Source organism: Pinus tabuliformis, chromosome 2_2 (genome assembly GCF_031772625.1).
Source record: "Pinus tabuliformis cultivar Carrire ecotype Pingquan chromosome 2_2, CPIR1, whole genome shotgun sequence".
NCBI lineage: Eukaryota > Viridiplantae > Streptophyta > Pinopsida > Pinales > Pinaceae > Pinus > Pinus tabuliformis.
In genome coordinates, this window is record NC_142300.1 from 815,482,365 (window position 1) to 815,508,754 (window position 26,390).

The window sequence follows — 26,390 nt, forward strand, 5'->3', positions numbered from 1 at the left end:
CTGTATTTCTGAAACTTAAGAAATTGACTTCCAATAAATGAAAGAAAAATGAACAGAGTGGTAGTCCATTTAGTATGGTACGGAATCTTCAATAAGAAATATCCCAGTCATTTTAATAGCCCAGCATTGTAAACTCAAAATCAACATTAAAATCTTTCAAAATTTGATATAAAATAGTAATCAACAAGTGTTGGAATTCCTCCAATACGATGTAGCTGTATCAATAAGCATGTAGCCTCCTAGTGGTGCAACATAATTGTTCTACATTCTACCAAGGTTACTTACGAACCTGCATTTCAAATTTATGCACTGCAATGTGAAGTCCTGTACTACAATGTTTAATGTAATGCCCAACGCAATATATTCTCCGGGAATTCCAACCTGAAGGGTTAGTTCCATTGCATACTTCATCTTATGCCTCCTAAAAGTTCTAGTCACCTTCACCTTCAGTGTATGAACATAATTATATAACGAATACCTCTGAAAAAACATGCTTGCATATTAGTCAGCGTACTGTAGGGAGTAGCACCATTAAGAATTTCTGAGTAAAGCTGTGTACAGTAAACACATTGTCCTAGAATTAAGTTATTAACTGACCTGTTAATGGTTATTTCAAGGCAAATCATAGAAAGAACAATTTATTTAACAATTTTTCCCAATAGAGAAAATGAGCATGTTGAAACTAAAAGTTAACTAACACACATAAGTAACCATTAGGTCAATTGGGGTTATCTCGGGCATGGTTGGGCAGAATGGCTGTTATCATCCCCAACCAGGTTCAAATCCCCGTTAATGGCATGATGAGCCATAATGCCTTGATAATTATTGTTGTAATGGCTTTGTGCCTATGAATATTGTTATATTGGCTTTGAGACTTGTGAACTCATGTGAGTATACCTGTGGGCTGGCCTGGTAGCAGCAACCTCACTCTAGCCCAACTGACAGAGGAGCTGATTTCTTTCCTCGAAAAAAAGAAGTAACCATTACACACACATTAAGCAACACATAAGAAAAAAAAAATGTAGAGGGAAAAAGAAAACAGACACCATGGCTTGGGTAAATTGAGGAAGACTTTCTAAACCAAAATCTTTTGGTGGTCAGGAGATTAAAAATATTCAAATTTTTGGACAGTTGCTTGCTGAAAAATATCTATGGAGCACTATTAGTGAAGGACTGTGGCAGCAAATTATAAGGTGGAAATATATGGATCCCCTATTAGCGGAAGAATGGGTTATTAGAAGGTCAGCTAAATCCTTCAAGCACTGTTCAGTTATATGGAAAGCATTAGTCCAGTCGTCTCCTATTCTGGGATCTTGGCTAGCTTGGAAGGTTAAGGATGGAAGTCAAATCAGACTGGTAGGGATCCACGGATAGGATGCATTGCAAATAATGAATTATCTGAATCTCTAATACTTTGCAAAATCAAAATTTGTTCTTTCTAAGAGATGCCTCTTTTCCCAGCGAGAAATACTTTCTGGAAGGAAGGGTGGATGCCATCAGAGGAATTAGGGCTAAGGGATTGGATAGCAGAAGAATGGAGTTCATATTTCCAGCAGTTGCAGACGGGGAAGATAAAATTCAGACCAGAAGGGGATGAACTTGTATCGTCAAAGAACCCTGTTGATGGTGCTTATAAAGTAAAGCTGGGATGTGCATCCCTGTTTTTGTAGACTAGCAAAGGATGCTGATTGATAGCAGGTTTACTATCTTAAGGCTGAAAGATCAACTCAAAACACAGCTATTATTCTCGATGATTCTCTCTGGGAAAGTACTGACTTGGGACTCTTCAAAGGAAATTCTAGCTCAAGAAAATATCCATCATTTACCGGTAAAACTGTCATTTTGTAAATGATGTTTGGAATGCAGTAAAAATTTTGCTAGGATGAAAGGGTATACAGGGTAAAAATTTTGGTAGGAAAGGGTAAATGAACAGTAAAATCTTTGCTAGAAGGAAAGGGTATATGGGAAAGACGTACTATTGAACAGGCCTTCAAAGTTTGGCTGAAGGATGCCACTGTAAAGGACATCAAAGGTTGTCCTATCCTTGTTAGTTGGACAATATGGAAAGCCTGGAATGAAATCATTTTTTAAGATGCTTCCATATCCCCTATGCAGGTTTTCTTCAGGATCAGCCAAGCCTATGAGAGTATAAAGTAGATTGGAAAGACTACTGGAAGTGGATGAATCGACAACATGGGGTTTCTTCAATAGTGCCTCAAGGGCAACCCAGGTCCTTCTGGAGCATGAGGGGCTATGTGCCTGTCCTCCTCTCATTACTTCTTATTTTCCTTGGGCTTGGGAACTGACACAATTAATTGAGCTGAGTTATATGCCCTTCTAACTCTTCTTAGGATAGCTGAGGAAAAAGATTTGGATAGACTCCAAATGATGGGAGGTTCAAAGCTCAATATCGACTGGATGAATTGTCTGTGCCATTCATGACATGAGCTTTCAGTCTTTGATGGATTATGTTCATGCTTGGAGGAGTTGATTGGCATTTGTCTATTACAAACATAGTTATGGTGAAAATAACATGGTGGCAGATAAACAGTCCAGGGTGTTGATTTGGTTACAAACATATTACAAACATAGATAAACAGTCCGGGGTGTTGATTTGGGGTAGCATTGGATGTGCTCTAGGCCTCAAATTTTGCAGGGAGGCTTGGGCACATGTATTTGTAGGAATTTACAGGGTAAGTTCCTCAGATAGAACACCAAAGGACACCGCTCACAAACAGATCACAGATCAATACACCAGTACTTTTGACGTGGTTAAAACCCTCAAAGTGGGAAACAGTCCACAGCCTGAGCCAACGCGGCCACTTCAGGTAATTTATTAATAAAAGAATGAAAATTTACATAAGCTTCTCTCATAGACGGGTTAACCTACAAATGACCCTCCATGCTCTTTAAATAGAGATCATGGACCAATCGGGTGTTAAGCCACGAATCAAGTGTCGTAATACCGAGGAGAGAATGAACCGTTGGATCACTACATATCGTGACCGTCGGATTGTAAGTTACAAAATGTACATAGTAAAGAAACACACTTTACCTAACTCTATACTAGACCAAGTTATACTTAACTATTTCCTATGTGTCGGAATATCCTAACATCCCCCCTTAAGAACAACTTGGGATAGGATTGAAGGATTTACAAATATGACACAATAGGAGAAGGAAGGAGGCACTAGAGCCTATCCCCCCTTAGTGACAACTTCCTGAACTCCAACCATAAATCGAAGTTTAGTGAACTTCGCTTCTGTGAGAGCCTTTGTAAAGATGTCTGCAACTTGATCATCTGTTGAACAATATTGCACTTCAAGAACATGGTCGTTAATGAGCTTTCTGATGAAGTGCATGTGCAGTTCAATGTGTTTGCTGCGCTGATGTTGGACTAGATCTTTGCATAGTTGAATGGCACTTTGATTATCACACCAAAGTGTAGTTGGATGTTGCTGCTGAAAGCCAAACTCAGATAGGATCTGACGAAGCCACAAGGCTTCCTTACTAGCTTCTACGGCACCACGATACTCTGCTTCTGCTGAAGAAAGAGAAATGGCACCTTGTTTCTTGCAAGCCCATGTAATAGGTCCTGAACCAAGAGTGAACACATAACCTGCAGTAGACTTCCGATCATCAGGGTCACCAGCCCAATCGGAATCAGTGAAACCAACCAATAGAGAAGATGCTTTGGCACTGTAATGAATCCCAAACTGAACTGTTCCTCGAACATAATGAAGTATTCTTTTCGCTGCTTTCCAATGACTTTCACGTGGGTTTTGCATAAACCGAGCAACAAGGCCAACAACAAAGGAAAGGTCAGGACGAGTATGGGTTAGATACAAAAGTTTTCCTACAAGTTGACGGTATAAGGTAGCATCAACGTCAGGAGAAGTACAAGTGACTGAAAGTTTGACTCCAGACTGAAAGGGAGAAGGGGCTGGCTTACAGTCTTCCATGTGAAAATGGCGTAGAATATCACAGGCATACTTGGACTGGGAAAGGCAAATACCTTCCTTGGATTGCAAGACTTGAAGACCAAGAAAATAATGTAAGTGTCCTAAGTCTGTCATTTCAAACTTCCTTTTAAGGCTAGACTTCACATGATTTATAAGGTTGGGATCACTACCAGTCAGGATAAGATCATCAACATAAAGAACAAGAATGATAAGAGACTTGCCCACTTTCTTGGTGTAGATAGTATTGTCAGAATGACACCTAGAAAAGCCATTTTCTAAAAGAAAGTTATCCATTTTGGCATACCAAGCTCGAGGAGCTTGCTTGAGACCATAAAGGGATTTCTTAAGCCGACATACAAGGCTGGAGTCTGTTTGTATAAAGCCAATAGGTTGTTCCATATAGATTTCTTCATGCAAGTCCCCATGCAAGAAGGCGGATTTAACATCCATCTGATGGACTTCCCATTTGAAAGAGGCAGCAAGGGAAAGAAAAAGGCGGATAGAGTTCATTTTGGCAATAGGGGAGAAGGTTTCAGTATAGTCAATGCCTTCAACTTGTGAAAAGCCCTTAGCAGCAAGACGAGCTTTATGTTTATCAACTTTCCCCTCTGGTCCATACTTGGTTCTGTAAACCCATTTGCATCTAACAAGTTTTCGTCCCTTTGGTAGAGGAACAAGATCCCATGTATCATTTGCCAATAATGAATGATATTCTTCATTCATAGTTGCTTCCCAATCTGGATGGCCTGAAGCTTCTGCAAAGGTGTCAGGATCATAATTCACTGAAACTTGAGCCAATAAAGAAGAGGTTCTATCGAACTGAGAACGTGTACGTCGCTGATCTGTAGGATCACCGGCAAGATCACCTGCTGCATCCCAAGTAGCGCGGACCCATTTTGGAAGCTGAGGAGCTGAAGGAGGATCCTGAGAAGGTGGGGGAGGATTTTCATCCTCGCTTTCATCATCTGAAGAATAAATATTTTCAAAAGTAGAAGAGATAGGGAGAGGAGGCACATCCGCCGAACTAGGCTCGTAGGCCGATATATTTTCAGCAAACTTTACATCTCTTCTAATGATAACATTTTTGGACTTAAGTGGAATAAGTCTATATCCTTTGACATCTTCAGAATATCCAACAAAAATACATTTTTCACTCTTAGGTTCTAAGGCTTTATGTTTCTCATCTGGAATATGGGCCCATGCTTCACTTCCAAAAACATGAAAGTGACTTACATCTGGTTTAATTGAGCTCCATGCTTCTTCTGGAGTGATATTCTTTAAAATCTTAGTAGGAGTGCGATTTATTATGTAATTTGTGCAGTTAATTGCTTTTGCCCAATAATTAAGACTAAGTCCTTTAGGTTGAAGCATACAATTAGCCATTTCCTTTAAGGTGCGATTCTTCTTTTCAGCTACACCATTTTGTTGTGGAGTATATGGAACAGTATGTTGCATTTGAATTCCATTCTCAGTGCAAAAGTTGATGAATTTGTTGTTAACATATTCTCCGCCATTATCAAATCTTAGCTTAAGAATTTGATGTCCAGATTGTTTTTCAACAAAGGCCTTAAAGGCCAAGAACATGTTAAATACTTCACTCTTGAGTTTTAAGAAGTATACCCAAGTGCGTCTGGAGAAATCATCAATGAAAGTTAAGAAATACTTGTAGCCAGAGAATGAAACAACTGGAAGTGGACCACATAAATCACTATGCACGAGTTGTAAAGGGGCTAAGGCGTGCCAAGAGGCACGTTTTTCAAAACTGTCCCGGTGATGTTTTCCGAGTACACATCCGGAACAAACACCATCTCTGCAAGATACCATTGGAAGACCTGTCACCATATTTTCTTTACATAGATTCTGAAGAGAGCGATAGTTTAAGTGACCAAATCGCTCATGCCAAAGTTTGCTCACTTCATCATTATGAGCAACAAATACTGAGGAAAGATTTGATGACCCAAAGTTGTGAAATTTATACAACCTTGTAGAATCATCAGCAATGCCAGTAGCTAAAATCTGTCCAGGATCTCTTAGGTCCTTAATTACAGCATCGTGAGGTGAAAATTCAACGATTTTACCTTCACCTGAATGAGTTATCTGACATACAGATAGAAGGTTGCAGGATAAGGTTGGAACACATAATACATCATTAAACTGACCATTGTCTAGATGAACAATTCCAGTCCCTACAACACTAAGAGATCTATCATCACCAACATATATATTTTTGGTGTTACAATCATTTAAAGAAGAAAACATGGCTTTGTTTTTGGCCATGTGATAAGAAGCTCTAGAATCAATGGGCCACTCATGAGAATGAGAAGAAAAAGATAGATTTAGTGCATAGCCAGACCGAGATGCTTGACAACCACATGCAGAAAGTGCCATTCCTGAAGATGAAGTTGAAGTTGAAGAGTGCTCCAAATGGATGTTATGCTTCTTCATTGCTGCTTCCAAGGCTTCCATCTTCTTAAAGCATTTGGATTCTAAGTGGCCATCTCGATTACAAAAGTTGCAATGTCTATCAGTCTTCTTCCCTTTGTTTTTATTTGTCTTATCATTTTGTTGAAATGATTTTTCATTTTGAGGCTGAAATTGCTTAGTACCCTTGTTTGGTTTAGGACCATTCCTTTTAGGATACAACTTCTTAAGATTCTTTGGATTTGGTTGCTGCTGGCCGGCTAACGCTTTCTTAGAAGAGTTTCCAAAGATTAAGAAGACCAAGGTGTAAGATTTTTTCTTGTTCTCTTATTAAAGAATCACAAAAAGAATCAAAGGAAGGGGACTTGTAGTCTTGTCCTTGAGAAATGAAGGCTTCTCTTGTAGAATGGAAGGTGGAAACAAACACAGAGTAGGCTGGCCCCAACTTAGTAAGAATGGAATAGATAAGGTTACTATCTTCTTTCTTAACCTTAACACCTTCCAAGAGAAGTCTAAGGGTCTTGAACTTGGACAAAAAATCTTCAATGCAAGAAAAATTATTGGGGTCCAATGTAAGCAACTCATTTTCAAGTTGATAGGCTGTAAGTTCATTTTTTATTCCAAAAACTTTAGTAATCTGTTTCAATGCTTCATCAGGAGTATCAAGTTCTGCAATATGGAATCTAAGATCTGGAGAAATAGACATCCCTATCAACCCACGTGCTTGATCTTGCCTATTTTCCCATTTAGCTGCCTTATCTTCATCTTTCGGTTTGGTTTCTTGGCCTGAGGCTATTCTGTAGAGACCTTTACTTCTAAGTAAATCCACAATGTAGGACCACCATTGGAAGTAGTTGGTGCTGTCAAGAATAACTTGGCATGGACTTTCCATTTTAACAGAAACTGAAGCTATAGATGCTGAAACTAAGTGTTGCACTGGAAAGGTCTCGAAAAATTAGGTTGTTTAAAAAAAAAACGGTTCTGAAAACGGCTTCCGGATGAAGAAGTTATGGCTTTTTGAAGAAAATTTGATGAAGATGCCGACAATGTGCGGGAATGTGCGGAAATGAAAAATCCGCCCCCACAAAAAGGAGACTTGAACTCAAGACCTCTACTCTCATAAATTAGCTTTGGACCAAGTGAGCTATACAAAAAGTTTGAGAGAGAGAGAGAGGGGGGTTGAAGCTTTGGGTTGCGTGCTTGCTTTGAGAAAGCTCTTTTTCCCTACAAAACAAAAAACACAAAACCCAACACAGACATACAAAAAAAAACGAACCTTACGGCTCGAAGTTAGCTTTAGCCGGAAACTAAATACTTTCCTCAATGTTTCTGATTTTCCGAGATCACACTAAGGTGCAACGGAAAAGAGCATACGCATGAGAAAAATCCTTCCTTTCTGTTTCTGATTTGCCCAGATTGCACAGAGTCGCGGGGCAAAGAGCATACGCAGAAATGAAAGGTATAGATCCGGTAATAAAAAAGTTAAATAAACCGAAACTGAAATAAACAGAGAGAAAAAAACTGTAAACTACAAATAAACATTGTATACCTCCAGATCTTAAAAATGACGCAGCTAGGGCTACCGGAAACCTTTTCGCGTGAAACGAAAGGGGTTCCTCACTGGAACATATGCTCCCAACACAACAGAGCAGTCCTCTCGGCCCGAAAGCAGTCAGAAACAGTAGATCTAGGAAACGGTAGTCGGATGCAGTTCTACCGGCTTCAGATTTGGATCACCAACGGACGCGGCCCTCAAATAGCTCTGATACCATGTAAGAATTTACAGGGTAAGTTCCTCAGACAGAACACCAAAGGACACTGCTCACAAACAGATCACAAATCAATACACCAGTACTTTTGACGTGGTTAAAACCCTCAAAGAGGGAAACAGTCCACAGCCTGAGCCAACGCGGCCACTTCAGGCAATTTATTAATAAAAGAATGAAAATTTACATAAGCTTCTCTCATAGATGGGTTAACCTACAAATGACCCTCCATGCTCTTTAAATAGAGATCATGGACCAATCGGGTGTTAAGCCAGGGATCAAGTGTCGGTAATACCGAGGAGAGAATGAACCGTCGGATCACTACATATCGTGACCGTCGGATTGTAAGTTACAAAATGTACATAGTAAAGAAACACACTTTACCTAACTCTATACTAGACCAAGTTATACTTAACTATTTCCTATGTGTCGGAATATCCTAACAGTATTCCAAAGAACCTAGAAAGCATTTTGGGAAATTCCACCCAAAGACGATTTTATTAAACTAATTAATATTTTTAACGGAGTTCCTAAGTCTAAACTTAGAAAAAATAAAATATTAATGGGTATTATTCTAATTATGGGTGTAACTTCTAGAAAAAGACGGAGATCAAGTCAACATGACCTGAGCTTTTGATTAGGAGTTAATCTAGGCCATTGGTTGTCCAACAAAAAGATATAAGAAGGGGCTTGAGGGTCATTTAAAAACACGCCAAGAGAGATCAAGAAATCGATTTTCTGAAGTGAGAAGTTTTCAGGAAGAAAATTTGATTGAGGAGATTTCTCGCAGTTGAGGGGTAGGAATAGCATCTGGAGAGAGATTTTCTCAGCCGGAGAATCATTAGCAGAGAGAGGCAGAGAGTGATCAAGTAGCCCAGACAGAGAGGCTGACGCAGGGCCACGAAGGGCCATGTAGAGGCAGTGCAGAGGGTGAGAGAGAGTCTGAGATTTTGTTGAGGAAAGTGAGTTTCAGAAGCCGAGAGCCAGGGTGTGAGACCAAGAGGCTAAAAGCAGAGACTCCGAGCAGCAAATTGATTAGCAAACTGAGTGACGCAGAGCTTGCGTGAGGACTGCGCAAAGCAACGTAGGGCCTGCCAGAGGCCATTCATTCAATATCTGGATCAGTCGGGATTTTCTCAATGATTGTGTGAGGTAATCTCACAAATCTTTCTGCCAATATTTCTCTTTGTAACTGAATAACCCTGTGAGATATTCGAAGATGTATTCAGATTTTGCTACTGCTTAATAATAATAAACCCTCAGAGCTGCTGCACTAGTTTTCCCGCATTGGGTTTTTTCAGGAACTTTTGTCCAAAAGCAACGGTGTCTATTGTGTTGTATTTTTTTTCTTGCTCAGTCTCTTGCTTCTGCTTATACTTTAATTCAGTGAAGGTTGCAGTAGTATTTACTTCGATATTTGTCGTAGCACACAGTAAATAACTTGTATGGATTAACAAGTAGGAGAAGTAACATCAGTTTGCTGCAGTAGGGATTCCTGTTGTGGAATTTTCACATGGTATCAGAGGTACAGGTAAAGCAAGAAGAGCAGAGTCGGTAGATCCAGCGCTGAGTAAAAGAAGGGAGTTTGAAAAAGCTACAGGAAGCAGCAGTTCGAAACCCCCGGAGGGTTGACGCAGTTCCAAGCCAAGAGTGTAGATTTTCGAGGCAGTCTCTCTCTGAGTGAGTCGACGGAGAGAAGAACTTCCAACTCAAATTTTTGCAAGGGTAGAGGGAGCAGCGTTGAAGCCTCAGTGTGAGAGAGCTGGTGGGATGCAGTGTTTCAACAGGCCGTTTGCTAGGCTGAAAAACATCAAAGAGAGATGAGAAGCACCTTGAGGGAACTTTTCCTCAGGAGACTTCCTGTCGAGAAGTCCATTTTCTCATTGGCTGAACAGCAGCAATGAGAAGCAGAGAGGGGATTTTCAACATTTTTGGCAGATATGGCAACTAGTGGCTTGAGGGATCAGGACAGGTTGGACGGAGCATCCAACTATGTCTGTCATCTATAAGGCTAGAATATTTTTCCTTCTAGATGAGCATGCCCTCAAAACGTACGTCAACAGCGTGGTGGTTGAACCTACGGATGCAGATACGCTGAAGGAGTACAAAGCTAAGATGGCAAAGGCCAAGAGGATGATCCTGGATGGAGTCAAGGATCATATAGTGTGTCACGTTGCTAGCAGAGCAACTGCTAAGGAGATGTGGGATGCCTTGGTGAAGCACACAAATCTAGCTATTGACAGCCATGATAAATATTTTAATAATAATTGATAGATGATGATTACATTTTGCGAGAGGCCCTGGCTATATACCACCTTAGGTGCCTCTTGGTGAATGGGCATGATCTTTGATCATGCTCTTTGCCTAATAACTATAAACTAACTAATTTTTATATAACATTGCCTTCCTCTCAAAAGAATGCTTTGTCCTCAAAGCATACGTAACAACAGATGTTGCTGACGAAACGCTTTAGTCTCCCAAGAAGCTTCTTCTTCTGGTAAGTCCTTCCACTTGATCAAGTATTCCTTGATTGCACCAGATCGAAGCTTCTTTTCTCTGGTAGATAAGATACCTTCTGGTTCTAAAATGACCCTTCCTTCATCATCTAGGGATGGAAGCGTTGTTTGCGCTGATTGATGGTCGCCCAGTGCCCTTTTAACGTAGGAGACATGGAAGACGTTGTGAACACGACTTTTCTCTGAAAGGCTTAAACTATATGCAACTTGGTTGATCTTTTTCTTGATTTGATCTGGTCCATAGAACTTCAGTACCCATTTATTTTTCCTTTTTGTTTCAAGGACAATTGTTTGTATGGCTGGAGCTTGACAAATACCCGTTCTTCGACTTCAAATTCTCTTTCAATTCTGTTTCGGTCTGCTTGTTGCTTCATACGGTTCCTTGCATTATTCAAGTTTTTTTTTAGGGTTTGGACGATTTTTTGGGTTTCTTCTAGTTGATTTTTAATAGCAAGTAGATTTGTCTAGACAGTAGCTAGATCCTTCCATTTTGGGGGTTCATATCAATACAAGGCTTGGAATGGCGTCATTTTTGCTGATGTGTGATAAGTAGAATTATACCACCACTCAGCGAGATGCAACCAGAGCCCACTTATTTTGTTTTTTTGTAGTGTAACAACATAGGTGGGCTTCCAAACATTTATTAACAACCTCCGTTTGTCCATCTGTTTGATGGTGATAAGCGGAACTCATATTTAGGTAGGTTCCTATGTGTTTGAACAATTCCTTCCAGAAATTACTCTGGAATTTGGCATCTCTATCACTCACAATGACTTTCGGAAAACTGTCTAATTTATATATATATTTTTGCAAAATATTTCAGCGATTTGATTAGCTAAGTCTGATTTATTTATTGCCATAAAGTGAGCATATTTGGTGAGTCTGTCGACCACTATGAAAATCTTGTCCTTGCCTTTAGATACGGGTAATCCCTCAATAAAGTCCATTAATATTTCTTCCCATTTCTGATTCGGAATGTTTAAGGGGTGAAGTAATCCAGGTGTCATAATATTTTCACTTTTATTTCTTTGACATGTGTCACATTCTACTACATACTTCTGAATATCGTGACTCATCCCCTTCCAAAAGAATGATTGACGTGCATTGTAGTAAGTTTTAAAAAATCCTACATGTCTGGCTGACAATGAATCACGTGACTCCTTGAGTATCTTGGATTTAAACTTGGAGTTTGCATTCAGATAGATTCTTCCTTTGTACCATAGAATATCATTCTTCCATTCAAATTTTGAGTTGTCTGGAAGGTTATTGATTATCGCAGTTATTTATGGATCCTTGGCATACTCACTTCGAATCTCATTAAGCCATTCAAGAACAACAACCGAGACTGCAAGTAGTGTTGGTTCTTCGACTTTCTTAGACAGGACATCTGCTACTACATTGTCTTTTCCCCTTTTATGTAGTATCTCCATGTCAAAGGCAACAATTTTTTCAATCCATTTTTGTTGTTCTTTACAAAGTGTTTTTTGTTGAAGGAGGAGTTGGAGACTGTTATGGTCCGTTCGAATGGAGAACTTACTCCCCAAAAGATATTGTCTCCACTTAGCCAGTGCGTGCATAAGAGCGAGCATTTCCTTGTTGTATGTGGACTTGAGACGTTCTCTTTTATTGAGCTTCCTGCTTTCAAAAGCTATTGCGCCTATACCGAATCCGGATCACACTCTATGATAAATGGTTTAGAGAAATTTGGATTTGCCAATACTGTGGCATTAGACATAACTTCCTTCAGTTCTTCAAAACACCTTCCTGCTTCCTCATCCCACTGAAATGAATTCTTCTTTAAAAGGTTTGTCAAAGGTGTAGTTATATGTGCATAGTTTTTAATAAATCTTTAGTAATATCCAATCAATCCTAAGAACCCTCTTAGCTTGGATACATTAATCAGTTTGGTCCATTCCTTTATAGTTTCGATTTTATTAGGGTCCACTTTTATGCCTTCATGGGATATAATGTGTCTAAGGTATTCTACTTCTTTCTTTCCAAAGGTGCATTTGGACTTTTTTGAGTAGAACTGATGCTCTTTTAGTAGTGTAAGAACTTTATCCAAATGTTGTAAGTGCTCCTTCCAAGTTTTACTGTAAATTAAAATATCATCAAAGAACACTAATACAAACTTCCTAAGATATGGACGAAATAATTCGTTCATAGTGGCTTTGAACATTGTTGGTGCATTGGTTAACCCAAACGACATTACTTTAACTTCATAGTGACCTTCGTGTGTTCGGAATGTCGTTTTTGGTATGTCTTCCAACCTGGATCTGATTTGGTAATAGCCTGACCTTAAGTCCAATTTTGAGAAGTATTTTGCACCATGTAGCTCATCCAACATTTCGTCGATAAAGGAGATTGGGAATTTGTTTTTAATCGTTATTTTGTTTAATCCTCTATAGTCAATGCATAGCCTAAATGAACCATTCTTCTTCCTTACCAATACCACTGGAGCAGCATACAAACTTTTACTTTTCGAGATGATCCCACACATTAAAAGGTCTTGGATTAATCTCTCAATTTCCGTCTTTTGGTGATGTGGATATCGATGCAGCTTGATGTTGATGGGGTATGACCCTACTTTGACTTCTATTGTATGCTCAATTTCCCTGTTAGGAGGCATTTTCATAGGCAGGTCTTGAAATACCTTTTCATGCTTCTGAATTAGATCTTGTACCTTTGGTGACTCTTCACTGATCATATTTGCAAATAACATTTCTAATTGGTGACATTGTACTACATAAGCGGGTGCTCCTTGTCGAATCATCTTCATCATCTGAGATAACGATACAATTTGATTCTCTGGTGCTTGGAATCTGTGTAATTTGTACCTTTGCCTTCCCCAGTTAAATCTTATGAACTGTACTTGATGGTTGGCAGCATAAGTTCCTAGAGTTCGTAGCCATTGGATACCTAAGACCACATCTACTCCACCTAATGGTACAATGAAGAACGGAGATTCTAAATTAAAGTCTTGAATCTGCAATTTGACCTTATGGCATTTCCCTACCTTTTCAATCTTCTTACCGTCAACTACCATCACCTTCATGTTCGGTAAGGGAAATGAGAAAATGTTGAGTCTCTTTGCCATGGTTGCATCTAAAAAATTGTGGGTGCTACGAGAGTCGATGAGAACCACTACATTGTTCTTCTTTATATGTCCTTTCAATTATAGAGTCTGAGGTTGTGATAACCTGTCATAGCTAATAGTGACACCTACGGAATACTTCCGTCATCTAATTCTGGACAGAATTCTGGGGCATGTTCTGTTTCTTCTATGTCAGAATCCTCACTGTTTGAATCATTAGTTGCTTCACAATTTTATAGGTTCTTTGATTCTTTTCCTTTAGCACACCTATGTTTAGGGTCCCACTTCTTGCCACTGTGTTTGCATTTGCCTTCTTTTATCCTTCGTATTTCCACATTAGATTTTTCATCTTCACAACGATGTGGTGGAACATATCTTGTATTATTTGAATCCACAGAATGGGGCATTCTTCATCTCAAATATACTTTTTCCAGTCTTGACCACAGTATCTGTTCAAATTTCTTTTCAGCAGTTTTTGCTTTTCGTCTTGCTACTTCTATTGACGTAATGTCATGAAGCTCAAGTTCCAGTTGTAGATGAGTTTTAAGTCCGGAGATGTATGATTGAATTAGACGAGATTCTGATAACCTAGGTACTCGTGTTACTAAGGTCTCCCATTCAATGTTGCAAGAAGCGTCCCCCCTCCCCCCGGTTCTAAGGCCCAAAGCGCGTCTCGTGCGGATTCGTACAGGAAGCGTCCCCAGAAGCGCACTTCCGCCTGTTTTGGACACTAACGCCTGTTTTGGACGCTTCCGCTTGTTTGGGATGTTTGTTTTGAGTATAAATGCAAAAAAATATAAATATAAATATATATATATATATATATATATATATATATATAGATATATAGCAAACGCTTCCCTTCCTAGATTTTTGGAAAATGACGCTTCCGCGTCCCCGCTTCCAAAAAACACCCCCGCTTCGTCCCCACTTCGTGCAACATTGCTTCCATTCTCGAGTGTACTCATCCACACTTCCTTTTTGTCGTAATCTGATGAGTGTTGAGAAGAACTCTTCTTCCCTTACACCTTGGAATCTTTTAAAGAATGCATCTTTAAATTTTCTCCAACTGATGGCGATTGTCGTCTTCTTCCACCACATATACCAATTATATGCTTCTCCTTCCATTTTCATGGAAGCGTGCCTAATTTTTTCGTCATCATTGTCGATGTCGTAAATCTCAAAGTATTCTTCTGCTTTATTCAACCACACAACGTTGCATTTTTCGTTCCCATCAAATTTGGGCATCTTGATTTTTGCCTTGCGCTGATACGTTGCTAATGGTGGAGCGAAAAGAGGGTATTGATTGGTGAATGTATCCCAAAGTTGCTTATTTGAAAAAGTCGCGTTACTATTTCCTTGATGGGGTGTGGCTGATTTTTTGGAGATTTCGCTTTTTCGTGAGAATCTGATGAATTGTGTTGTTGATTACCTCCCTCATCTTGGAGTATTTGTTCAGGTGTAACCTTCGGCTTTCCACACAAGTTGTTCAGCAATGCTAATTTCTGATTATGATTCATTTCGGATTGGATTTGGTTCTGCCCAAGTTGTAGTTCTACCTTATTTGTCGTATCCTGAATCTTCTTGATATCGTCGGAATGCCCGATAAACTTACTCCCCAGATCGACTAATTTTTTGTTGAAATCATCGGAGTGGCTAGTAATCCTATTCTCCAAGTTAATTATTTTTTTACCGAAATCGGCCATTGACATCGACGACATTGAACGAGTTTGTGGGGGTGTATATTTGTCCACCAGCTTTTAATTTGATTTTTTTTAATTAATTAAATTATATAACATATAGTTCTTCAACCATATAATATGTATATATATATAAATAAATTATATATCGTATATAATATATGTTATAATATATTAATCTCTGTGGGTTATTTTAAATAATATGCCGCGGAAAAAAAAGACACAGCTAAGGAAACAACCTCAGCGTGTAATAACGACATGGGTCAATAGCGTGAGGGCAATCGATGGAAGGGTGGCTGGCAGAGTGGACAGACAACAACAGCATGAGGGAATTGGTGGTGGTGGTAGTGAGACGGCAGACAGAGAAAATGGCGGTGGTGGTGGTGAGACGGTGGAGAACAATCGGATGGCAGAGAAGACAGAGGCACAATACCAGATACACAGGGGTTCAATGCATGTCTTCCGTAGTCAGCGGTGTGGAGGGCCGGAAAAGCAGACTCGACAATGGATGACGGGGATGGAGACGGACGGTGGATGAAAGACGGATGCAGAAGGCTTTGACAAAAATAGGAATGATGGCAGCGATGGGGGAGCGGACTTGTGACAGCGGCTAGTACGTGGATGCTAGATGCTGCAAACAGCAACTAAGGCAGCGTAGCACGAGACGGCAATGAAAGCAGCGATCTTACTCGCTCCGATACCAGATGAAGCACACAAATTTAGCTATTGACAACCATGATAAATATTTTATTAATAATTGATAGATGATGATTACATTTTGTGAGAGGCCCTAGCTATATACCGCCTTAGGTGCCTCTTGGTGAACAGGCATGATCTTTGATCATGCCCTTCGCCTAATAACTATAAACTAACTAATTTTTTATATAACATTTGGCCACGTTATATCAGGGATCTTCTGAGCAGCGGAAGATGTACCTAGAGCAGAAGCTAAGATCCGCTCAAATGTAGAAGGGGGAGCGTGTGGATCCATTCCTCACAAAGCTGAAGGAAACCCGTGATGAGTTGTCTGCTACGGGGTATACATCTCAGGATTCAAAGTTGGTTAGACTGGCCCTTAATTCTATCTCAAATGAGTGCGAAGTCTTTGTCCAGAGTATCCTAGGCAGAGCAACATTGCCTAATTGGGATAAGATGTGGCTCTAAAGCAAGAAGAGGTGAGGAGAGACCTGGTCAAGGTCAAACTTGACGGAAGCAGCAACAACAGCAGTGGGTCGAAGCCCAAGGAGGAGGAGAATGCAGCCCTTGCATCGAAGGGATAGCTGAGGCAACAAAGACGAAAGAAGGACATCTCCAAGGTGAAGTGTTTCAGATGTGGCGAGATGGGCCACCATGCATCCCAATGTCCTTTGAAGAAAAAGGACAAGGATGAGAAGCACGATCCTAAGGTTGCAGCCGCAAAGATCGAACATGAGGAGTTTTCCATGACAATCGAGATACCTCAAAGAGGGAGGTGGGCTGATTTGGAGTTGTAGTTCGAAAGAGCTACAGATGGGCAGGATCCTTGAGGAGTCCACCTCTTGGATCAATACCTTTCTACGGGAGCCTAGTTTTGCAGTAGCCAGATGGAATAGTGTCGGTTGGTGCCAAGGAGTGTCGAGGAAACAGATGAAGTGGCTAGGAGCGCCAGAGACTAAGCAGCGCAAAGCAAAGTTGACAGCAGTGCAGATGGCACAGAGCAGAGGTCAGTAGTAGCGCAGTAGATTCAGTGGATCAGCGCAGAGACTAGCAACGGTTAGTTCCAACATTCACGTGGTATCATATTGAACACATTTAGTTCAGTAATTTTGGATGTTTTTCAGTTGCTTCTCTCAGTAACTGAGTTGCAGTACGGATTCAGTGTTAGTAGTGGCAGTGCTAGCAGCATAGCAGATGCAACATTCGAGATGGAGCTGTAGTACAGATGTAGCATTGGCAGTGGCAGTATCAAAGGCAGAAGTACAGTTACAGTAACAGCGTAGTAGTTGGTGGACAACATGTCAAACATCAGCAGTGCAGAGGATGATGCTTTAGAGTCAGAGCAGTATGCAATAGCAGTATATTGCTAGAGCACATTCCCCGCTAAGAGGGAGTGTTCATTTGGGGTAGCATTGGATGTGCTCTAGACCTCAAATTTTGTAGGGAGGCTTGGGCACATGCATTCCAAAGAACCCAGAAAGCGTTTTGGGAAATTCCACCCAGAAACGATTTTATTAAAATAATTAATATTTTTAATGGAGTTCCTATGTGTAAACTTAGGAAATTAAAATATTAATGGGTATTAATCTAATTATGGGTGTAACTTCTAGAAAAAGACGGAGATCAAGTCAAAATGATCTGATCCTTTGATTAGGAGTTAATCTAGGCAATTGGTTGTCCAACAAGAAGATATAAGAAGGGGCTTGAGGATCATTTCGAAAACACACTAGAGAGATCAAGAAATCGATTTTCTGAAGTGAGAAGTTCTCATGAGGAAAATTCCATTGATGAGATTTCTTGCAGTTGGGGAACAGGGATAGCTTCCAGAGAGAGAGATTTTCTCAGCCACAAAATCATCAGCAAAGAGAGACAGAGAGAGATCTAGTAGCTAGACACAGAGGCTGACGCAGGGCCATGAAGGGCCATGCAGAGGCAGCCCAGAGGGTGAGAGAGAGTTTGAGATTTTGTTGAGGAGAGTCAATTTCAGAAGCCGGGAGCTGGGTTGTGAGACCGGGAGGTTGAGAGCAAGGTCTTTAGGCAGCAAATCGATCAGCAAACTGATAGACGCAAAGCCCAGAGAGGTTGACGCAGAACCTACATGAGGATTGCACAGAGCAGCATAGGGCCTGCCAAAGGCCATTTATTCAGTGTCCGAATCAGCCGGGATTTTCTCAGTGATTGTGTGAGGTAATCTCACAAATCTTTCTACCAGTATTTCTCTTTGTAACTGAATAACCCTATGAGGTATTCAGAGATGTATTCAGAATTTTCCCACATTGGGTTTTTCCGCGGACTTTTGTCCAAAAACAACGGTGTCTATTGTGTTGTATTTTCTTTCTTGCTCATATCTTGTTTCCACTTATAATTTGAAGTGAAGGCTGCAGTAGTATTTACTTCAATATTTGCCATAGCACACAGTAAATAACTTTTATGGAATAACAAGTAGGAGAAGTAACATCAGTTTGTTGCAGTAGGGATTCCTGTTGTGGAATTTTCACACAAGGATGGAGTGCAAATGCAACCTGGAATGTTAAAACTCATGGTGTATAATAGGGAGGGTGTTGTGACTGAAGATCCTCTTTGTTTCTTCTTATGTCCCTGTGTGATGGAGGAAGGTATTTACTGGCTTCTGAAATTCATGATAAATGCAGAAGAACCACCGTTTTGCTGCAATTTTAAAATACCATTACACTTTTTGATGAAAGAATTGAACTTCTTATCCTTACAGGCGATGAGGATAATGAAGACCACTGCCAACTCACTGGATTTTCAAGTTTTGAAGATGTTTTTAGTAAAATATGTAATAGACTGATAGATGGGATTTTTATTAAAGAAGGGATATGGAGAATTTTTTGGACAGACTGAGGTATTATCAGTTACATAAGCCTCTCTGGTTCTTTTTTTGGTGCTTTATGCAAGCAAGATGCTGAATGTAATATCAATATCTACACTAGAAATATAATATTACAATTTTTTGTTGCTAAGAAAAAATTATAACCATTAGACTCCAACATAGATAAGTACTAAAATGGTACACACTTACCCTGTCTATGCAGTAAAATTAAAGAAACAAAAGCACTAATTGGTGTGCTTTCCAAAAATGTCAAGGTGATACTTTATCAGTTCAGAAAGATACACCCGTCTTCATAAGTTATTTTAAATTATAACATTACAGAACACCTTATATCTAGTATTACCAATAATAGAAGTGGAAAATGAGCAGCACCAAATTGGAATTCTAATCAAAACTCTGAAACGGGCATACAAACTTACATTTACTTTCTTTACGTATTTGAAGATAGGTTAGTCATGTTAAGAGGTGGAACATGGCTTCCAGGCCTAGAATTCCATCCTTTGCGATGCCTATAATTTTCAACGGCTTGTAATCTAAGCCTTTCTTGTGAGACATCTTGGCGCATTTTTATTTCCTGTTTGAAGTCACAAACAAGAACACATCATCAGCAAGTGTTCAATTGAGCAGAAGAGACGATGAAAAAAGTCCTTCAGAAAAGAAGAGGCCAAAGATTGTTTTGGAAAATTGTGTGCTGTCTAGAGATGCAATGTGCAAACAAGAAACCCAGGTTCAATCAGGATAGACAAACAGATAAGAGTCAAAACAGGATAATGAATTAATGAATTAATTGATAATTAAATATAATTTGACAATACCAAAGCAATAATATAAATAATTAAAACTGATACTTATATTTGCAACAAATTGTTGTTCAGGAGTCTCTGAAAAGAAAAAGCTAGAGGATTCTATGCATTCTCTGATTTTGTATGAGTAATGCTTTCAAAATTAACGTGCAGATTACATAACAGCTGTTTAAAAATCTAGAATGGTGCAGCATTCCTTTCTATTAATTTATTCATTGACCTTTCAATTTCACATTAATCAGGCAATGGGTTTATTGTTTGTGCCTTCAAGGTTATAGATCTTGTAGAACCATCCTGGACAGTGGAGATGGCTAACCATGTAGAAGAGTGGTAAAGCAAGGATATGCTCTTGCAACAGGCTTCTATATAAAGAATAGCCATTTCTCCTTACATGGAGGTTCAAGTTAACCTCAACTTGCAAGGTTAGAAACTTGGTACATAATCATGGGCTACAAAGTCGCCAACAGACCTTCCCAAAGCTAGGGAAATAATTAGACATTGAACACTAATAAAAAAATTGGAGTGAGACTCTCATAGTAAAGTCGAGCATTTTTATGAGGGCATGAAGTAATTTCTTCAAGCATTTTGGCAGATATTTTCCACCTGTATGCTTGAAAGAAATTGCGGTGCATTATAGGAGTTTGCTAACAGAGTTTGCAAGCATTTGTGACGGTTTGGGGGCCATACACAAGTCCAGACTCCAGAACATTGTTATAAAAATCAATCTCAGACTCAGAATCAGCTGAGCATCAACTTGGACTCGACTTGGACTCAGCTCAGAATCAGAAAGGTTTGATTTTTATGATTTTGTTTACTAAAAAATACATAAAATATGATATTTTTAATGAATATATATATATATATATATATTTTAAAGAATACAAACCCTTAGAAACAAAATATGCAAAGTCTGCTCATATATATACCATGTAAGGTTAAATATATCAAAATGTCATCGAGAACAACACATATCTAAAAGAAAATACATAATCAACGAGGCTCTAATTGGCTTCCACAGTCCAAAAGACAACATGCACGATACTACAGCTACTGGCTTACTACGTATCATTGATCAACATGATCAATCATCAAACTTATCAACACTGTTGGAAGTGGCATTGCTGCCGCAAAATCTAGCAGGCCTTGGAGAGGGATGCACTACAAGGCTAATACTAGACCTAGAGACAACAATGGGGTGATGGCCCACTGTCACCACAGCCAAAACCCCCTGCTCTTTATGCACTTTTCACCGATGGGAGGAGTCATGGTATGTGAGAAGGTCACCAAATAGGTATTCTAGGTATATGGTATAGGATGACCAAGAAATCTTCCAAAGAAAAGGCTTGACTTAAGCAAAAGATTTTAATCCATAGTAAAGGCAATTCACTTTCCTTGGAGATGCCTAAAAATGGCACTCTATGACCTAGGGTTTGCTTGATTGGTTGAGAGTTGGGAAGGCCCAAGGTCAAGATGCTAAGAAAGGGTTTCCAAAAATGATTTTCAACAAAATAAAGGCACATGAAACCGTCAAACAAGCCCCTACGTTGAAGCAACACCAAGTTAGGGTTTACCCTAGGGCAAAGAAATTTATGGATGAAATTGAAGTGAATTCTCACCAAAAGAAGTGATTTTGTGGCAACCACTATCCTCTTGGCATTTAGACTCTTCAACACCAAAAATGGAGTCTATGATTTGATTGAATTACCAAAAGGTTGCTAAGGAGGGAGAATTCTTGATGCCCTAGTTCCAAAAACCTTAACAATTACCTATTCAATGGATCAAGGATATTTATGGGAGAGCTAATTGAAGTTCACCACTAGGATATTCATTAGCATGTTATTCATGACTAATGCATGCAATCATGACATCTAAAGACCATTCAATAGATTTTCAACAAATTATAGCACAATAGTAAAACCCTAGATTCATAGCATTCCATACATTATACATAAATAAAATAATTATTCAATAATAAGCTCACTTACTAGATAACATGCATGAAATTCCATTCATTGATCCCAGACAATAGCTCCAAAGACAAACAATTTGCTCCAAATATTAAAATGCATTCATAGATCCGATTTGCTCCACAAGACAAGAAGGTTGAATTACGCAAGAGGCTGAAATCCCATGTGTGTGATGATGAGATATAAATGAGTCTCTCCTCTATTTATACGAGTCTAAATGTCTATTCTAGCATAAAAGCCTCCTAAACATGAACTTATGTCACAATGGGTTACAAGCTGACCTACTAGCCAAGACAAAACAAAAAAGATTGGCCACATGTGTGAGCCTTAAGGCTGATTATGTTGATGCCATCCATGTGTAAGGCTCTCTAGGGCATGCATTGAGGCCTTAGGGTGCCAAGTTATGTGTAGAAACCCTCTAAAATCATCTCCTAAGGGTTATGCCTTAAGTCTTTGTCAATCTCACTATGGGCCCCGAATTGCATCTTGGAGGTCAAAGTGCGGTCTTTGTTGATTTTTATGTAGCATCGAGAGGTATTTCCACATGCCAAAAGGCCTCCAAAGAAAGTCAAGGAATTATGAAAATAAAAAATTAAAATTTGTATTTTTTGGGCTTCATGTAGGCCCCAAATGGTAAAGTCAACCCCACCATGAAGGGGTGTGACTTTTGGTCAAAAGTCACCCATTTGACAAATATAAATACATAAGTTGACTTCCTCATTTGACCAATTCAAATCACACACATTCTTCTATTTTCTGATCCACATGTGCGAAGTCAAGAGGAGGAGACCTGAAGTTTGACCGAGATAAAGAAGTTACCACTTGACGGAGTTTGACTGGCTTTGTTTGACCGAGAATCTGTTGTGTTTGACCAAGAGTTTGATTGAATTTGACCACTTAAAAAGGGGCAAGTTTGACTGTAGAAGAGGAAGACTTTGATGGAGAATGCCCTCGGCAGTAGTACCTCTCCTCGGAGATAGATATTCTGGTTGATCAAACATCGGATGAACGATCCCACAGCAACAATGGCAGCTCCTTAGCTAGACAGCGAAAGTTGCTCCAAGCTCCTCTACTACTCTGCATCAGTGTTTTACGACTCCGACTCGGCCGAGGATCGACTCCGACTCCGACTCTGACTCGGTAATGACTCGGCCTAGTCGATTTCAATGACTCGGTCGTTGTAAAAAATACATTAAGTATTTATTTTTTTTATAAAAAAACATAATTTTAAATATTTTAAACATAATTTTAAAGATTTTCATTCATGTTTCCAAAGTCCAAACACACAGCATTATAATATAGATGGAAGACAACATATGATCAAAGTAGGCTCATGAACCAATCCATTATATCAAAATGGTACCCAATGGCAATACATAGTCAACTGTCATACATGATCAAAGACTCAAAACAAAATACAAATAACCAAGGAGGCTAGAAATGGCCTCTACAACAAAAGTAAACTGTGATGGTGACCAGACTCCAATACTAGTACTACTGCAGCACTGCTAGCAGCTACACTACTACTGGCTAGTAGCTACTGCCAGAGGAGCCAAGATCATCTCGACCAATCTCTGGATCATCATCATCAGAACAGTGAAAAAAAAATACAGTAGCTCTAGGTGTCAAGGTAAGGGTTTCAATTTGTATTCCTTTGTGTGTTCCAAATTTCCAATGGAATTTGTTTGGGTAATTCTTTGAGTATAATTTCAGAACTTTATTGTATTTTTGATCCGTTGGTGTTGTTTTACCTTGAGTCTAGGGTTATTTTATCCTTAAGATCTGTTCTCTTCCTTTTTCCCTTGTGATTCGGTTGGGATTCCTTTTCAATTGCACACCCAGAATTTTATTACAGACCTGCTCCAAAGAACTCGACATCCACTAACAATGAACTACAGGACTTATGCTTGACTGTGGATAATCATTTGCACTGAAGACTCAAGTAAAGTGTTTAGGGCTCGGACATGTGTAGTAGGGCTTGAGGAAAAGTTATATTAACTGCAGATTTTAGGCCTTATAACCAGCAGCATAGTACTGTTTAGGTCCTTTTTGCATTAATTTGTTTTGTAACTTTGAGTCTCTTAGGTATTCTGTTGAGTGCAAGAGTAGGCCCTCATCCAGGGCATCGTTTGACATTTCAATTGTAATTTGGACGATACCTTATATATAGACTGATATATAGAATCTAGATATCAGATTTACTAGCTGTAATAAGATCTGTACATTAAACAGATATGAAGAACCTGGGCTTATTTCAAAGGGATTGACCACTGGTATCTTCAACAATGATAGTGATATCAGCCCTTTCACTCTTCAGCTCAGAAAATCAGTGCATAACCATGTCACTCCAACAATGGACACGATCTGAAATAATTGTGGAATGAGGAAACACATACAGCAAAACTCAGCTCCCTTCACACTTGAATAGTCAACAGTGATAATAGATATATGGCAGATTTCGATTCCATATTAAAACATATGTGACTTAAACTGCATTAAACAATTTGGAATCCTTAAACTCCATTAAACATTTGAAAAATACCAAAAAAATGAATTTTTTTATGTCTTTTATGCCTGCCTAGCCGGTTTTCATTGACTCGGCCTAGTCAATACGGACTCGGCCTGGTTGACCGAGTCAACTATGACTCGGCCTGGTCATTGGATGACTAGGCCGAGTCATAGTTGACTCGGTCAACCGAGCCGGTTTGCTGGCCTGGTCGCAAATTTTTTTAATGGCTCGGTTTGACCCGGCCGTTTCCGAGTTGACTCGGCCTGGTTGTAAAACAATGCTCTGCATCACTCTGCAGGGACTGCGTCACCCACCCTAGCTCACTAGCACTCCGTCTACTCCACGAAAATCACCCAGCGCTGCCTCTTAGCCCTGCGTCAACTCTACTAGCCTCTGCGTCAACCGCTCTTTGCGTCAGCCCTTAGACCCTCTACGTCACCCACGCTGGCCTCTTCAGCCTCTGCATAGCTCCCAGCTGCCTCTGCGTCAGCCTCTCCAGACTCTGCACTATCTCTGCCTCTTTGCTATGTATTCTCGGCCTCGTGCTGAACTGACCCTCACTGCAACAGATCACTAGCTCGATTCTCTCAGCAAAACCCCACTCCAGAAAATCGAATTCACTGGTCAATTTGGTGTCTCCAACTGACCATCAAGCCTCCTCTTATACTTTTCATGTTGAGTCTTCATCGACCGAGATTAAGTCCCTAATCAACGGCTAAGATTAGATTTGGCTTGATCCATGTCATTTAGAACATTCTCACCTAGTTTTATATTAATACCCATTAATATTTTAATTTTCCTAAGTTTAGACTTAAGAACCGCATTACAAATATTAATTATTTTAATATCTCACCAACCAGGTGGAATTTCCCCAAACCATTCCTAGGTCTTGGAGATCTTATGTGCCTTCGCCTCTCCACCAATTTTCATGGCTAGAACACATCCAATGCTACCACAAATCAACAGTGGGTTGGGTTTCTATATAGCCATTTTTTAGGTTTAGGGTGATAGTTTTAGAGTTGACGTAATTTTTATTTTTAATTTTTTTGAAATGAACTTTTCCTCAAACTGTGCACTACAATGAGGAAACAAACCTAATTGACCAAGTGGGTACAAACTCGACTGAGTTGGACGAGTTTCATACTGAGCCAACCCCCAAACCAATTAAATGGCTGAGTAGGTTCCTCAAACCTACTTGACCAAGTGGGTACAAACTCGACTGAGTTGGACAGAGTTTCATACTAAGCCAACCCCCAAACCAATTAAATGGCTGAGTAAGTACGAACTCAGCCAAGTTTGAGTCCAAGTTGACTAATTTTAAAAACACTACTCCATAATACAAATAGAAGCCTACCAAATTATTGGATGTAGGCTAGAATTACTTGACATGGTGGTGTCACTTAATATCATGACTTGCCAAAATTTGCTTGATGCATCAACAATAGCATGTTCAAGTGGACATGACATATCTCAATCTTCATGGACTTTCCCATTACTCCAAAGCATATTAACGAGGTGGAGCTTCAGTATTTGGATGAAGGTATATTTGATTATATGTAATTTTTAATTTGAAATGAATCTGATGTGTGGAGACTCTGCATAGCACTAATTTGGGGGATAAAACACTCATTTTGCATGTAACATTTATACATCAAATCTACTAATGTCAATGATAACTCTCTTTCTAGTTTTCTTTCTGAATTCATCAATGGCATTCCAAAATTTCTGTCTCATGTTTTCTTGGCATATATATTGTTGTAATCTCTAATTTGAAGTATCATATCCAATATTGTATCAAAAATGTTTTAGAAATTTGCCCTATATGTCTTTTTGTTTGTCATCACACAAACTTGCACCCCATAGTGCAAAAGCCTTCGGAGGGTACTATGTAATATCCCCAATTTTGATTTTTTGCATTAGAGACGATTTTTGGAAGAGGGGGAAATTACGGCATTGGGATTTAGGAGGAAAAAGGGAAATTGCAGCACTAGTGGAACGTGGGGTCCACAAGAGAGATAAATTCGGCCAAAGAAAGGAACTCACACTCTTGGAGGAGAGAGAAAAGAGGAGGGGGTGCAAATTAGGAGAGAGAAATAGTGGGA

General features: G+C 39.5%; 1 protein-coding gene across 2 annotated transcripts in view; it reads right to left on the minus strand.

The window, feature by feature from the left end:
• Nucleotides 1-87: 87 nt before the first annotated feature.
• Nucleotides 88-26,390, minus strand: part of LOC149195467 (coiled-coil protein) — a 298,652-nt gene continuing 272,349 nt past the window's right edge. Inside the window, exons 5-6 of one of the 2 annotated variants that reach the window (XM_089405326.1) lie at nucleotides 19,429-19,583; nucleotides 88-551 (exon numbers count right to left, since the gene is read on the minus strand). In XM_089405326.1, the coding sequence (XP_089261452.1) occupies nucleotides 19,440-19,583 (144 nt within the window). In that variant the 3' untranslated portion in view covers nucleotides 88-551; nucleotides 19,429-19,439. The remainder of the gene's footprint in view (nucleotides 552-19,428; nucleotides 19,584-26,390) is intronic. The other variant, XM_089405325.1, reaches the window with a different exon arrangement.